The 17,055-nt window shown below is 45.5% G+C and overlaps 1 protein-coding gene, 1 non-coding gene and 1 pseudogene across 2 annotated transcripts; 2 read left to right on the top strand and 1 right to left on the bottom strand.

Moving 5' to 3' along the window:
- The first annotated feature begins 1,776 nt into the window (after positions 1-1,776).
- LOC133890182 (glutathione S-transferase omega-like 2) lies at positions 1,777-8,060 on the top strand (annotated as a pseudogene).
- Positions 8,061-8,920: 860 nt separating this feature from the next.
- Positions 8,921-9,979, bottom strand: LOC133891184 (low molecular mass early light-inducible protein HV90, chloroplastic-like). The gene is made up of 2 exons (XM_062331902.1): positions 9,711-9,979; positions 8,921-9,530 (listed from the first exon to the last, which is right to left on the bottom strand). The coding sequence occupies exons 1-2, from the start codon at positions 9,846-9,848 to the stop codon at positions 9,135-9,137; spliced, it is 534 nt and encodes a 177-aa protein (XP_062187886.1). The 5' UTR covers positions 9,849-9,979; the 3' UTR covers positions 8,921-9,134.
- A 4,442-nt stretch (positions 9,980-14,421) lies between these two features.
- Positions 14,422-14,560, top strand: LOC133891829 (small nucleolar RNA Z247). Its single transcript, XR_009904286.1, has one exon. It is a non-coding gene; the product is annotated as a small nucleolar RNA Z247 (small nucleolar RNA).
- The last annotated feature ends 2,495 nt before the right edge of the window (positions 14,561-17,055 follow it).

Raw genomic sequence — 17,055 nt, 5'->3', positions numbered from 1 at the left:
CAAGCAGACGTTCACGACGCTCGACGAGACCACGTACGACACGGTGCGTTTCGGTGATAGCCTAGTGGTCAACATATGTGGGAAGGGAACCATTGTGCTTCAGTGCCTCACCAGCGACCACCGCATCCTCTCCAACATGTTCTACATCCTGAGTCTGCGCAGCAACATCATCTCCCTTGGTCAGCTCAACGAGAGCAGCTGCAAAATCTTCATCGAAGATGGTGTTCTTTGCATCCTCGACAGGGCACACAAGGTGCTCACTCACATGTCTCGAATGTGCAATCATCTATACACGTTCAACTTGAACCTGGTGGTGCTGGTGAACTTGCTGGCTTAGAAGGACGACGATGCCTACCTGTGGCATGCCCATTTTGGACATGTCCATTTCCATGCTCTGCATAATCTGCTGCGCAAAGGAATGGCACGAGGCATCCCCTACATCTAGCATGTGGAGGAGTTTTGTGATGCTGCGCGCTCAGGAAGCAGCATAAGACCCTATTCCCACAAGCCATGACGTATCACGCGTGGTGCCCGCTGGAGTTGGTACACAGCGATCTCTGCGAACCAATCACGCCAGCAACGGCAGGCAACAAAATGTACTTCCTGCTCATTGTCAATGATCTTAGTCGATATATGTGGCTTGAGGTGCTCAGGAGCAAGGATGAGACGTTCCATTTCTTCAAGAAGATAAAGGCAGCGATTGAGGCAGAGCGTGAGTGCAAGCTGCTCGCATTCCGCTCTGACCGCAGTGGCAAGTTCAACTCTAGGGCATTCGTGGAGTACTACGAGGAGAACGGCATCAAGCACTGCACCACAATGCCTTACTTACCGCAACAGAATGGTGTTGTCGAAAGGCACAATCAAATAGTGGTTGAGATGGCGTGCTATCTCTTGAAGTCGATGTCGGTGCTGGGGATGTTCTGGGGAGAAGCGTTGAAGACCGCGGTCTATCTCCTCAACCATGCATGGACAAGGAGCGTGAGCTGCATGACTCCCTACGAGGCATGGCACAAGAAGAAGCCTAGTGTTCATCATCTGAAAACCTTCGGATGTGTTGCACATGTGAAGAAGCTTGGACCGGGCATGCACAAGCTTGCAAATTGCTCGATGCTGGGGGTGTTTCTTGGACGCGAAAGCCTACCGGGTTTATGATTTGGTGGGAAAGCGATTGTATATGACAAAGGATGTCAACTTTGAGGAGCACCATGCCTGGAGTTGGGAAACATCAGGCGATACAGGGGTGGTTGCAACGCCGGCCATGTTCACCGTGGTCTATGCCACGGAGTCCAACACGTCGACAACGACATCCGCACCAACACCTGAGTTCGCCACACTGGAAGCCAAGCTACAAATGCCTACTTCTGTGCCGACACAACTTTAGCGGGCCATGCCGGCCATGCATGATGATGCTCGCCAATCTGACTCGAGGCCTCGGCACTACAGAGGTGTCGAGGACCTGTACGATACGACGGACATGGCCCTTGAGATTGAGCAGAGCGGGTTGTGCTTCTTGGCAGCCAAGGAACCGATGAGCATTGGTGATGCGCTGGCTGATGAGTCTTGGAGGAGTGCCATGGAGGACAAGATGAGATCCATCATCGATAACAAAACCTGGGAGCTTGCATCACTTCCGATCGGGTACCACATCATCGGACTCAAGTGGGTTTTTAAGGTAAAGAAGGATCCCATCAGCAACCTCATGAAGCACAAAGCAAGGTCGGTTGCAAAGGGTTATGTGAATGCTAGGGGTGGACTTTAAGGAAGTCTTCACCCCCCATGGTGAGGATGGAGACAGTGCACCTGCTGCTCGCGCTCGCCGCGCACGGCAAGTGGGAGGTGTACCACATGGATGTAAAATCCATTTTCCTAAACCGTGATCTAGCGGAGGAGGTTTACATCTAGCAACCACCAGGCTTTGTTGACCACGCCAATGAACGCAAGGTTCTGAAGTTGAGCAAGGCACTGTACGTGCTCCTGCAAGCTCCTTGCGTGTGGAATTCCAAGCTAGATGCCTCTCTCATCTCACTCGGTTTCACCAAGAGCCCGCCAGAGCACGCCATCTATTGCAGAGGAGATGCTCACTCATTCTTGCTGGTGGATGTGTATGTGGATGATCTGATCATTACAGGCACAAGTGCTCAAGACATCGCCAAGTTCAAGGCACAAATGCAGCAGATGTTCAATATGAGCGACCTTGATCTCTTCAGTTACTATTTGGGGATTGGGGTACGTCAGGTTGATGGCTAGATCACATTGTGCGTGGGAGCTTATGAGGCGAAGATTTTGGAGCACGCCGGCATGGGAGGCTGCAATCCATGTCACATATCGATGGAGAATCAGCTGCACCTGAGCAAGTAGGACGAGAACTGTGGACACGATGAAGTATCGAAGCGTGATCAGTAGCCTGCGCTATCTGGTGCCAGTACATGGAGGCGCCAAATGTGCAGCATTGGGTTGCAGTGAAATAGATACTCAGGTACATACATGGCACGCTGAGCTATGGATGCTACTACAAGATGGGAGGAGAAGATGCTGCACTTGTTGGATACAGTGACAAAGATGTCATCGGTGATGTCAATGACTGGAAGAGTACCTTAGGCATATCATTCTTCATAGGGAGCAACATCATCACATGGACCTCGCAGAAGTAGAAGATTGTTGCTCTCTCATCATCCTACAAGGCAGAGTACATAGCATTGGCAACCGCGGCATGTCAGAGCATCTGGCTAAGTCGCCTCATCGGCAAGCTAGTCGGGCACGAGCAGCCAAAGTTCAAACTACTGGTGGATAAGAAACTGGCCATCGCTCTTTGCAAGAACCCAGTGTATCATGAAAGGAGCAAGCACATTGACACAAATTTAATTATATCCGGGAATGCATTGAGACCAGCAAGATGGACATCGATCATGTCGGGACAGATGGCCAGTTAGCCAATATTCTAACGAAGGTACTAGGGTGGAACAAATTCATTTAGATGCGTCTGAAGCTCAACATCAGGTAGATCAGTGCGGCATAACAAGCCAATTAGTTAACCTCGTTACGGTTGCACTCCAATAATGTAGTTTTTGGTTTGTTTCTTTTCTATTGCAAATAAACACATCTGACCGTGAATGATGCAGTAGTGAGTGGCATGGTCTCGATGTGGGATGGCGCATCAATGGTGGATCTCGGCTGAAGAATCGGGCAACTAGCGCTACTATCTCTCTTGTATTTCCCTGCATAAATAACGAGAAGAAAAACAGAAAATGCTGCAAGTTGCACACAACACAAATCGACCTTCTCTCTCTGTGTTTGCGTGAGTTTGAGTTTGCATACTCTCTTGTACTCCTGCAGCCCCTGGATCGTCCGACGTTGACATATTGCAACCCGTCGGAACGAAGGTGGCGACAACAACTCAGTTGTTGTCCTAGTGGTCTCCTTCGATGTTCTGGTGCATGGCTTGCCTTCAATTGGGTTGCACGTGTGCATCCTGGTGACAGGGATCATGCATTGGTGTTGGGTCATATGTGTCTCGTCTTCGTGTGTGGCCTGACCGTGGTGATCGCGGCTTGCTCACGCTACTGGTGGTTGTATCCATGACCACCATGTCTTCATGCACGTTTTTGCAGGTGTTGACTGTAGCATGTATGCGATCTATTCATGGTGATCGTGCTCTCGCGCGTGCTCGCCATGTTCTGGTGCTCGACAGCATCCTCCTTGGTCTGTAGTTGGACCTCTCTCTATTGCAATGATCTTATGTTCCTTAGGTGCCTACTGCAGTGTTCCCAGTAGTTCGCATAGAGGCATTATATCTCCAAGAACAAACACCATGTGACCTTGGCATAAAGGGGAGGGTGTCTATTTTGTAAGACAACACTTCCGTATGACTTACTATTTGCGTCTTCTTCATATACAGTGAAAGTAAGGTCATTACCCTTGCCCCTTTACTGAATAACTTGCAATTTAGCCATAACTTATCCATGTGATCAACTGTGTGTTGTTATTGAAAATAAATTGCGTACTTAGATAGGTGGGTTTAATGCCCGATGAAGAAAAGCCGCTATGTGAGATTGATGTGATAGTGTAGGCCATATTTTAGGTTTTAGTTGTATTCCTTTACCTTTGGTATCTCTACTGTCTTGATTACTTTATTATCATTGTTGGTAATTTATCTTGTTAATTAGGATTGTTCTTTATTGTCTTACTAGAATTATCAGTGCATTATCCTGATAATTGCCATAGTGATCTATACTGTGATTAAGTTATTCTAAAATATGGAATATTGGATTGTTGTTGTCACACTAGTCTAGGACCTTAGACAAGCCTTTTGTCATGATGGACATTAAATCGGTAGCCCACACTGAGAGTCCTTTAATCAGCTTAACATATGTTGATATGTTTCTTATGTTATCCCACCGTATATTCTTAATTGCTATATATGATATCTTGTTGAATATGAGTAGCACCTTTCATGCTTTATGTTATGTTAAAATGCTCATGTTTATGTATATGATGTTATATCATGGCTCTCAAGCTATGTTTATTATGTTTAAATTAGAAATCAATTTAATTAAAAAGTTGCAAATATGTACTTTGAAACAATATATCACATATTACTAGTAGACATGTTACGCAAGACCCGTAGTATGATACTAGTAGTCCGATCGTCCTCCCACGCTCGGTACTATTAAAGTTGTCAGAAATGCGATACGTACCGCACCATCCTATGATTATATAAAGTTAGTATGACATGATCCGTCCATGATCTTAATTTATAAAGTTATGATCTTAAGCGTAGGATCAAGTAAAATCATATAGGATACGTAGATTTATACATATAGATCATGATCCTGGCAACATGCTTTGTCAACACTGGAAATTGGGTAACATCCATGATTAATTTATGCTTAATCGGTTTAATTTGGCATACTTTTGCTCTTTAATTACATGGTGTTATATGTTAAATAATATTACAACTCATGTATATGACCTTGTAGATGATTGAATTATTATGAAGTGATGTTTCAAGTTGAGTTTAATTGAGCTTGATATGAATAAGTGCACTCAAATTTACAAAACTTACATAAATAAATATATCAAAATAAACATCGTAGGCTATATAGCTTCCATTATTAATAACATATTTCAATTCTTATTTAAAATATATGTATGTTTTTAAATCTGATAGCATCGCGATTCAACGATCCGACTCTAATATCCCATCCTGTCAAATAAAAAACGATCATATACCAAATAAAAAACGATCATATACCAAAAATCCCAATCCTAACACAAGTTAGTTACGACTTTGTCCTGTCATATCTAGTGCTCCTCTTGAACCGTACCCGCTAAACTATTTTAGATTGTGTAAACAAGTCGGTAAAATCTAATTGTTAAAATAAGCCCCTAAACCAACTAATACTACGACCCGGTTGTTAAAGTTGAGCCACCTAGCTAGGAGTGATTGCTCACCGCTACAAAACAAATCATTACCATTGATTCAAAAACATCATTACTGTCGGTTTAATTGTCACTACCGACTACAAATTGACAGTGATTGTACATAATACTGCTGGTTCATATAACGGACTGGCACTGATACAAACTATCACTGCCGGTTCTTGAGTTGTTTCTGTTGATTGATATACGTATCATTGCCGGTTCTAACTATGAAACAGTGATCCTCAATCTAGGGGGAAAAATTAAAATTTCAATAGGCAGGTAAAAATTTAACTTAGCATTGTATTACTAATCTCAAGAATTACTGGTTTATATTACACTAATCAATAATTAAGTAACTAACTCCATCATTGTACACTAAAATAAAAGACATATACGACTGCACGCGCAAAAAAACCGAAACACGCAAAAAGAAAAGACATCTACCAGTTGGCCACGACGATGAAGAAGTAGTAGTAGTAGTAGTCATTGTTATTGTCGCCATCGCCATCGTTGTTCTCATCATCATCACTGGCCTCCTCCTCCTCCTCCTCTATCTCCTCCTCTTCTTCCTCCTCCTCATCCGAGCTCTAGGGCCTCTTCACCTTTAGTTCATCGAGGAAGTAGTACCAAACAGCGTCCTCGAAGGGGGACCCTACGTGCCGATTCACCGAAGTCCGAGGACAGCGCCTTGTCCGAGCTCTCTAGTGGGGCTTCTGCCTTATCGTCAGACAACGGCATAGGTATGGGTGGCATGGCCAGAGGAGGTGGCAGCGGAGGCGGCGGTGGAGTGGTCGAAGCAGGAGAAGAAGGTGGAAGATCCATCGCAGCGGCAGTGGTGACGGGGGGAGGGCGGATCGAAGAGATAGAGTGTGAGAGCGAGAGCGATCGAGTGAAATATTTAAAAGCACTTGGGAGAAGCGAGTAGGTAGGCGCATGAATTCATACAGTTTTTAGGATATTACTGCCGACTTGTAAATACAATCGACAATGATAGCTATTATCACTGTTAGTTATTAAAAGCACGCTTTTTTATGAACTGTTATCACTACAGGTTCTATTGAAGAACCAGTAGTGCTAATTTGAATATCACTACTGGTTCGTGTTACTAATCGGCGATGATGTATCACTACCGGTTCTTATTGGTTTGGTTTTTATGTGAGGCTTGAGCTTACGAATCGGCAGTGAAAGGGGGAGATAGGGTTGACCCTTTCTGTAGTAGTGGCTAGAATATGAAATTAATATTCTCTCGAGAGAAACTTATTCTACAGCCTGAACTTGACGTATTAATGTTAGAAAGGAAAATGCTGCCAAAAACATTGTTTATCCCACCACTGTTCACTCATTTAGTAGGAAAACGATATCTAAAAAACTAGAGTTTAATAACAATTTATAGTTATGTCTTTAGCTGTTGACAAGAATTTAACAAACATTACTACAGAAATAATTTAGTGGGATGCCTCTGTACAAACGTCTATTTAGAGATGTCTGTGCAAATGATATCACAGACGGTTCCAAACTAGAACCGTCTGAAAAAATAATGAGAGTAGTTTTCGCACGGTGGAACGCTTTAGTTCAGACGGTTCTCATTTAGAAACCATCTATATTAATAATACAGATGGTTCCAAATGAGACCATCTGAACTAGTAACATAGTACATATGCGTCTTAACTGGAGCGTTCCGCACTGCAACACCCCACGCAACGAGTACAGACGAGTCTTTAGCTGGAGCGTCCCGCACCGCAACGCCAACGTCTTAACTGTATAGACCCAGAACCTTCTTTAAACCGCTACAAACTCATATTTGAGCGCTCCACCACTTCTTTGGCCCCCTCCCTCCCTATCTCTGGCAGCTTCGCTGTCAAGAGGGAGCGGGGCCTCATCACTAAGGGCGTACCCCGTCCTCCCCCGCCACCCCCAACCGCTGTGATGGACCAAGGATGAGGTCACCGACACTGGCGCCTTTGATCGGTCGCCGTCCACCTTCCGAAGCTTGGTGTCTAGGGACGTCTCTGGCCGATTCCCCACCGTGTCGGGGAGGTACCACCTCTACATCTCCTACGCGTGCCCCTGGGCGTCCCTGTGCCTCGCCTTCCTGAAGCTCAAGGGGCTAGACAATGCCATCGGCATCACGGTAACTCACACTATCAGATGTCCTCTTATGTCTCATTTCATGGGTTCAGTCATCGATTGATTTCAATCTTGTTTGATTGCCTATTCTATGTGTGTGTATGAATCGCAGCCAGTGAAGCCCATCTTTGAGAGGACCAAGGAGACTGACGACCATCTGATGTCGCCAAGAGAGTCAGGGAGCTCTACAAAATTGCCAGCACAAATTACGCCAGGAAGCCAAGTGTTCCTATGAGTCTGAAATCTGAAGGCCCTCTTTTCATTTCCTCTACAATAATTGGGTTGATCAGATCTTGTTGCTAATCTCACGATAGGTCCTGTGGGACAAGCATCTCAAGACCGTGGTGAACAACGAGAGCTCAGAGATCATCTGGATGCTCAACATCGAGTTCAACGACATCACTGGGAACCCCGGGCTGAATCTCTACTCGACTCACCTCCAGGTCTCCATCAATGAGTCCAATGAGATGGTTTATGAAGGGGTAGAAGTTTTTGTCGATTTCAAGGGGTAGATCTGGTGGATCTCTCCCACAATCTCACATATCTGAATGGATCTGCTCACAAGCTTGTTCGTGTTCTCGTGGGACAATTGTTGCTTGCTGTGCTATCTTGTAATGCTCTGGTTGTGTTTTTTCTTGCAAGATTTATTTTCTGCTCTATGATATTTGATATGTTCTTACTTCTTACTATTAAGCATGCGATTGTTAATACGAAAGAAGCGCAGCAAGCAGCCGCGGTGGGCGCTGAACCTACAGCTCCCCGTGGTATGGCACGATTTTATTTTTTGGTATTTTTGCGTTAGTGCAGACGTTCTAAACTACGAGTCATCTGTACTATTCTTAGTTCACAGACGGCTCGAAGTTTGGAGCTGTTTGTGATTTTTCTTAGTACAGACGGCTTTATTTACGAGCCGTATGTATAAATTTGATTTATACAGATTTTTTTCCACAGATATTTTGAAAAAGTATCCCGCACTGGGGTTGCGAAGTGTCTGTACAAATGTATTCTCTAATAGTGAAAAAAGGCTTAATTATACAATTATATTTCAAATAATAAAAGTCCAGAATGTTCTTAAAAGCCTTTATTTACACGAAGATAAAAGGTTGAGAGACTCGAATAAATAAAGGTGGACAAGGGCTAAATCTCGCAAAATTAAACTACATTAGTTTGTAGCCTTACAATATGCTACTTTGCCTTGATTTTTATCTACTCTTCTCTCGTATTGATTGGTCTGTGGCAATGGTGCTCCCAACACGAAATTCGTAGATCTCACCAACTGCAAAGCCAACACAAAAATGGTCTACCAAGCAGTTGCAGCTTTGCATGGGAAGTACGTACGTAATTGTTGTTAAATCGAATACGAATTACGAAATACGAAGCACTCTGCCAGCTTCCATGTCACGAGGAAAGTTCATTTCAACTTTACATGTCTGCCTGTAAATGTCACGCAAAAATTTCGCATGCGCATTGTGCACGGAGGCAGTAAAATTTGTATACTACCTCATCTACATGTACGTACGGAAGCTACTGTGCACAGTTACAATAGCCTACCAAAAGCTACGTACACGTACACGTGTACGACATATCTACGCGTTGATGAACGGCGCGCCGGTAAGGTACTCGGTGACGGCGAGGGCGACGAGCCCGAGCATGGCGAAGCGCCCGTTCCAGAGCTCGGCGTCGGCGGTCATGAAGCTGCCGCTCCTGCCCTCGGCGCTCTCCCCTTGGAGCAGCGGCACCAGCGACGCCACGGACAGCACCGCGGCAGTGGCCGCGAACCAGGCCGGACCGGAGCCGCTCCCTGCCTGCGAGAGGAGGCCGCCGCCGCGGGACGCCTCGACGGCGAGCGCGGACACGAAGCCGACCATGGCGAGGCGGCCGTTGATCCGCTCGGGGCCGGGGCCGCTGAACGTCAGCGCGTCCCAGAGGCCGGGCATCGCCTTCGGCTTGGCGGTCGTCTCCTCCGTTGGATTCTTTTCTGGCTGCAGATACGCATGCACAAGGCATCGTTAGTGCTAATATAATCATAATTAGTGGGAATAATTTCCTACATGGCCCACATGCCAGTGAGGGTTTAGTCCCGTGGGACCAACCCGCGGCCAGGGTGAGTTAATTAACAATCTCGATACGTACGTAAATACTAATGATCAGTGGATTCTCACCTTGCTCTGGGCCCTGACAACCAGGGCGCGACGGCAAGGCGCGAGCACGGCCGCCGGAAGCCGGGCGGGGAAGCGGCCGGCACGCACGCCGGTGGCGAAGGCAAGAGAGCTCATGGAGGACATCACCGTGGTCGCCATTGTAGAGTTTACGTGCAGGGGTGAGGTAGATAGAGATCGAGCCGTTCGTACGAAGAAGGAACAGGAAGTGGTCGATCCGCTTCGCTGTGCTGGCTGCTGATCGACCTGCTGCTGTGTTCTTGCGAGTGGGGCCGTCCGCTTTATAGGGAGAGCTAGCTAGGCAGCGAGGGCGAGCGACCCGTGATCACGGGGTGGCGGCGGCGGGGGCCACGCGGCGGGGCGATTCACGGCCGTAGCCTGGACTGATTGAGCTGCAGGGTGACAGCAGGACATGCGCGGTACGTGGAGGGAGGCGCGTCCACAGCGAGCTACGCGACTGCGTCGCCATCGACGTGGATGCACAGGCCGCCGTGCTGGCATTGCATGGAGAGAGGGAAGGGGCCCAATGTGGCTCGCTCTCCAGCCTTGATTTTTTTCAGGGTGCTAGGGGGAGAGGGAGAAAGATTCTCAATTTGTTTCGTACTGGAGCAGCATGGGGTGCTTTGTTTTTTATGCAACGGTGCTAGGAAAAAATATCAAATTTTATGCCTATCGTTTATTAGTTGGGCGTGGGAAATGAGCTGTTGTAACTAGCCGTGGTGGGAAAAGTTAGGTTTATATAGTTTTTTTTTTCGAGCGGGATCCAACTTAGCACAACTCGGTGGAGTTTATACGCTAGAGCGATCTAAGCAAGAGTCCATATGAGTGATGTATCCTCCTTGTCAATTCTTGAAACGAATATACATTAGAGCTGCTTTTTTTTATAAAGAAAATAGTAGAATCGTCCCGTACTAGTTATATATTAAAAGAAAAGTAAAAGAAAAAAAACATAGTACGTAAACCAATCACAAACAAAACACAAAAAGTAAAAAAAAATAATAATTATACAAGTTATTTTAAAGATGCAAGCTATTGATTCATTAAATCAACTCTATAAGCTTTGGCTAGATGAGTGACCCGAGCAAATTCCTTCTTGAAGAAGCACCACACAACTTGAATGTTAGAAACAGTCTCATTAAAAATCTTATCATTCCTGATCGACCATATACTCCAGCACATAAGAATCATAATCTCTAGTGCAAAAGGGACAACAAGCTTTCTCTTGAAATTTCTGAAATTTTGAGTCAGAGTAGCACCCAAATTTGGTCGAAGATCAAGCAAAGCCTAGCAGTTCTCTGCAAAATTACAAGAAATAAAGAGATGAAATCTGCTTTCTTCAATATACAAAATACATAGATCACAAGTATATGAAGCGAGATACATATGCTTGCGTCTAAGGAGCTCCCTTTATTAAGCCTATCTTTTAAAAGCAACTAGAAAAAAAACTTTGTGATTCATCTGACAACAAGTTTTTCAGTTCTATTTAAAAATATGATGTATAGGCCTGTGACCCATTAGAATTTTATAAATCTTGTTGACAGAAAAAGAAGCATGTCCCCAGATATATCTACAAGAGTCATTCTGACTATCGAAATTCCGAAGAGAGAGTTGACCCTGCAGAACCTGAAATTGTTGGAAAGCTTGAATCGAGAGTGGAAGATTGAAAACTTCAGAGAGATTGTTCAGCTGAGCAACTACATGAGGGTGACTCGTTCATCTTTTGCAAAAGAATACAACTCAGGGAAGGAATGGAGTGGAAAAAGTCACTCCATAAGTCCTCCCAAATAAGAATAGTACTTCGATTTCCAGTAAGAGGAGAAGCAATACCTTTATCTCAAGTAATTTGACTATATCCCTCCACACAAAAGAGCCCTTTCGTGAGGTAGAATGCAGAGTACCATTCTTATAGTAATTATCCCAACTAAGATGAACTCAAGGCAAATCCTGCTTGTTAAAAATTTGTGAAGGTTCTTGAGAAGGAGAGCCTCATTGTGTGTAGAAAACATACCTTTAGGAAGATTATAGCATTTACTTTAGGATATGTATGTGATTTTTTGATTAATGAGAACATAGTTATCGGTGTACTAAGTAAAGCGGTACCCTGGCTAAACGGATCCACATAGGGCACAAACGGCCAGGAGAACATCTCCTAAAAAATCTAGTCGGTTGATGAGCTACCCCGACTAGTGCAAAGCCTCCAGCGACCAATCTCGCCGTATCTTCACACAAACCCACGACCAACCCCCCTGGTCGCAGGACCTGATTCGCACTTGCCCCAGCAATTCTCTTCACCAGGCACCGGCCCCGATGGATAAGGTCGTGAGTTGTGCAGGGGGGCGTGTACGGTCCCGTAGCATTAAAGGCTACGGTGTGAGACTCTACAGGCCAGCACGCAGAGGCAAGCAAACGGGGACGGTGCAGCAGGATAAGGTTCTACAGGCTAGGCAAAGACGACGCGCGACAGCACGATGTACAATGCTATCAGAGCAAAGTTGCGTGCTCGGTACTCCATAATGATGATTTGAGATAGATATTAGAATGAGCAGAGATCATATGTGTAGAACTGGCATGTTAGTTCTCCCTCTCCCTACTATATAAAAGGATGAAGACCCCATTGTAAAAGAACGGCAGATCAGTTCTGGCAATCCTCTAGAACACTACTATAACCAAGTGAGATCTACTATAACAAAAAAAATCAGGATGTAGAGTTGTTATCCTCCGGAACACCCGAACCTGTATAACCCCCGGTGTCCTAAAATTCTTCGTTTACACAAATAGACATATTCTCTCCTTGAGACACCGTTCACGCACCCACCAACACACCTAAAATCATTATCAGGAATTTACCCTTGACAATAGTTAATGAGGCTAACATGTGTGTCGGGGTACATCCTTGGGCAGGTCCCAGCGACGGGAGACTACAAGGTGCTCCACATCTACACCGTCCCCGGCAAGCCCAACCAGTCGTGCGACATCCTCACCTTCGGCGGCCGCGAGCAGCGCTGGAGGCCGGCGCAGAGCCCTCCGATGCGCGTCGAAACAAGCATCTCCCGGCACAGGGTGGTCACCCAAGGGGTCGCTCACTTCCAGTCCGTTCATACGATCGAGTGCGACAGCATCGCGTCCTTTGACCTCGACAAGGAAGAGTGGGGACCGGCCCTCATCCGAGGCCCGCTCTCCTTAGACGGCCGCCATTGCTTCCGCTCACACCTGAGCTTGGCCGAGTTGAACGGCTGCCTGTCCATAGTGCACCAAAACTACCGGGGCAAGTCCATGGACCTGTACTTGTTATCGGACATGGAGAAGTGTACGTGGTCAAGAACGAACTCACTGCATTTTGATGACGAACGTCCATGGTCCAGTTTCACGCGACCAAGAACGCGTTGCGCAGCCATTGATGGTTTTGGATGACGGGAGGATCACGCTCTGGGTGGGACAACCGAACGGGGTGGTGCGGGTGCATGATCCGAGCACGGGCGCGTGCAAGGAGGTTATCAAGTTAGGGAAGTGTTGTAGTATTGTTGGGTTATACACTAGGAGCCTCTTGGGGTTTATGTAGACCCTATTTGCTATTTAGTAAAACTTTGGCTTTCAGCTCCATTTTAGATTTTAAAGTTGTACATTATAATAAAGTAATTTAAATCATTATTTTTACCAATGTAATATTTATTTACTTTAATATATCGCGTGTGTGCACTGTTAAGAATTTTACCACTATGCCCGTTCCACTAGTCAGCTGTATTGTTTTTAAGCACAATATTGAAATCTTTGGACCTATGCAATAATGTGCTATTCCATAGTAATTTTCGAGGAGTACAAACATGAGGTCCAAACTTGTGTTTTATTATTTTGTGTGTTAAATACTTGTGTTTTGTTGGAATACAAGATGTATTTGTGTACGTATGGCGTACATCATCTCAAGGTGAGTCCGTGCCAGGCAAGTTCTGATGGAAGGCGATTCCCTGCTGTTGGCTAGGAAGGTTCTCTAGAGATAAGATTCTATGTTTAGATTAGTTTGTTCCCTAGTTTGTTTGAACTGATGCATGTAATCTCGGATGACCATAGCTGTCATTCATCTATCTGTAATTGCCATGGTAGAGGCTGTTTCTACCTATATTAATATGCAAGCTGTGATGGACGGGGTCACGGCTTCTCACAATTCGACATTGTAACAGAGCCATCGCCATTACCCACCATATCGCTGTGCTAAATTGCATCTGGAGTTGTTTGCACCATGGCTGCTTCATCCTTAGCAGCCATGAACCCGTTGCTTGGTCATCCAGTAACGGAGAAGCTCGGCAAGACTAATCATGCCCTCTGGAAGGCGTAGATCAACGCCACTATCCGTGGGGCTCAGCTCTAGGGGTACCTCACCAGTGCTGCCAAGGCGCCGGAATCGGATCTTGCTACCACGGCTGATGGGACGACGGAGAAAATGCCTAACCCGGCGTATGAAGACTGGGAGGCCTCGGACCAACATGTCTTGGGGTATATTCTCTCGTCCCTAACACGGGATGTCTTGACGCAAGTTGCTGCGTGCAAAACTGCAGCCGAAGCATGGAGCGTGATTGAGTAGATATACTCGTCGCATACTCGTGCGAGGTCGGTGAACACTCGCATTGCCCTCGCTACAACGCAGAAGGGCAACATGATGATCACTGAGTACGTCGCGAAGATGAAGGCTCTTGGTGATGAGATGGCTGCCGGTGGTCGGCCACTTGACAACGAAGAGTTGGTTCAGTATATCATTACTGGCCTAGATGAGGACTTCAGCCCCATCGTCTCCGCCATATGTGCTAGGGTTGAGCCTATCTCAGTTGGAGAGTTGTATTCACAGCTCCTCAACTTTGAGACTCGCCAAGAGCTCTACCGTGGCGGCATACAGGGCAGCTCTGCAAATGCCGCCAACCATGGTCAAGGCACTTCGCGCGGTGGTGGAACCAACGCGCGTGGTAGCGGCTTCGGCGGTAGGGGTGCGCAACACCAGCAGCAGCATGGCCGCAGCCGCGGCAGTGGAGGCCGTGGTCGCGGGCGCAATGGAGGCATCGACAACCGTCCCATCTGTCAAGTCTGCTCCAAGCGAGGTCATATTGCTATTGACTGTTGGCATAGATATGATGAAAATTATGTTGTAGATGAGAAACAAGTTGCCATCGCCACAAACTCCTATGGTGTTGACTCAAATTGGTACATAGATACTGGTGCTACCGACTACATTACTGGAGAATTGGAGAAACTTACTATTAAGGAAAAATACAACGGTGGAGATCATATCCACACAACAAGTGGAGCAGGTATAGATATTAGTCATATTGGTCATACTACTATTCATACCCCCAGTCGTGACATTCATCTTAAAAATGTTCTATATGTTGCACAAGCCAAAAAGAATCTTGTTTCTGTACATCGCCTAGCTGCTGATAATTGTGCTTTCCTTGAACTCTATCCTGATTTCTTTTCTATTAAGGATCAGGTCACCCGGAACACTCTTCTTAGAGGGAGGTCTCGAAACAGGCTCTATCCTCTTCCCAGGGCATCCATCAAGCAAGCCTATGGCGCCTACAAGATTCCTTTCTCCTGGTAGCATGGGCGACTAGGCCATCCCTCCCACTCCATTTTCAAACAAGTAGTCACTAAAAATAATCTCCCTTTCTTAGATGAATCTGTTAGTGAGTCAGTCTGTAATGCTTGTCAATAAGCAAAGAGTCATCAGTTGCCCTATCCGACCTCATGTAGTGTTTCTACTTTTCCATTGGAACTCGTTTTCTCTGATGTGTGAGGCCCTGCTTCTGAGTCTGTAGGGAGAAAGAAGTACTATGTGAGCTTTATTGATGATTTTAGTAAGTTTACCTGGATTTATTTGTTGAAGCACAAATATGATGTTTTCCAGAAATTTCAGGAATTTCAGACTCTAGTAGAAAGGTTGTTTAATAGAAAAATTCTTACCATGCAGACTGACTGGGGGGGGGGGGAGAGTATCAGAAACTCAATTCCTTCTTTTCAAAAATTGGCATTACACATCATGTTTCGTGTTCCCATACTCATCAACAGAATGGATCTGCTGAGAGAAAACATCGCCACATAGTTGAAGTTGGGCTCTCTCTTCTATCTCATGCTTGCATGCCCTTGAAATTTTGGGATGAAGCTTTCCTAGCCGCCATGTATCTTATCAACCGTGTGCCTAGCAAAACCATTCAAAATTCCACGCCTTTGGAACATCTATTTCACCAAAAACCCGACTACAATTCTTTGAGAATCTTTGGGTGTGCATGCTGGCCACACTTGCGCCCATATAACTCCCATAAACTTCAGTTTCGATCCAGGAGATGTGTTTTTCTTGGTTTCAGTGATATGCACAAAGGGTTCAAGTGTTTAGATGTTTCCTCTGGCCGTATATATATATCAAGAGATGTAGTCTTTGATGAAAATGTGTTTCCTTTCTCTAAACTACATCCAAATGCAGCGGCTAGGCTTCAATCAGAAATTCTTCTCCTGTTTCCTAACTTTTTTTAGCACACTGTTTCGGGTCATGGGGGTGAACAGGATGTAAACCGTATGACTAACTGTCCATTACCTTCCAATTTATCTGCTCCTAATGCTGCTGATATTCTTTGTGAAGAAAACAGTGCAGAAATTGAAAATCACGTGCAGGACATGTTGGTTGATCCGGCGGATCATCACACGGCCGTTGGTACTGTTCCCTGTCCCGCTGTGCATGCGCCGGTGATGTTAGGAGGTGGAGGCCCTGCTGGTTGTGTTGCCGATGCTATTGCTCATCAGGCTTCCACCGCCAATGACAGCAACACGTCGGGGGAGACAACGGAGGATTCTACAATAGAATCTGCTGCGGCAGCTGATCAGTTAGTCTCCAGGCCTAGGACTCGTCTTCAAAGTGGTATTCGCAAAGAGAAGGTATATACTGATGGCACTGTTCGTTACAGTTGTTTTACTTCCATTGGAGAACCATCTAATCATGTTGAGGCATTGGGAGATGAAAATTGGAAAAATGCTATGGAAGTAGAGTATGATGCTTTGATGAAGAATAAAACTTGGCACCTAGTTCCACCTAAAATAAGACAAAATGTCATAGGATGTAAGTGGGTGTACAAGGTTAAAAGAAAGTCTGATGGTACTTTAGACAGATATAAAGCTCGTTTAGTAGCTAAAGGTTTTAAACAGAGATATGGGATAGATTATGAAGACACTTTCAGACCAGTAGTTAAGGCAGCTACAATTAGAATTATTCTGTCTATTGCTGTGTCTAGAGGCTAGAATCTTAAGCAACTAGATGTTCAAAATGCCTTTTTACATGGGTTATTAGAGGAAGAAGTTTATATGTAGCAACCTC

The sequence above is a fragment of the Phragmites australis genome, chromosome 14 (genome assembly GCF_958298935.1).
Source record: "Phragmites australis chromosome 14, lpPhrAust1.1, whole genome shotgun sequence".
NCBI classification, from domain to species: domain Eukaryota; kingdom Viridiplantae; phylum Streptophyta; class Magnoliopsida; order Poales; family Poaceae; genus Phragmites; species Phragmites australis.
The sequence above is the reverse complement of the archived record's forward strand: the minus strand, read 5'-3'. Positions and strand labels throughout refer to the sequence as shown.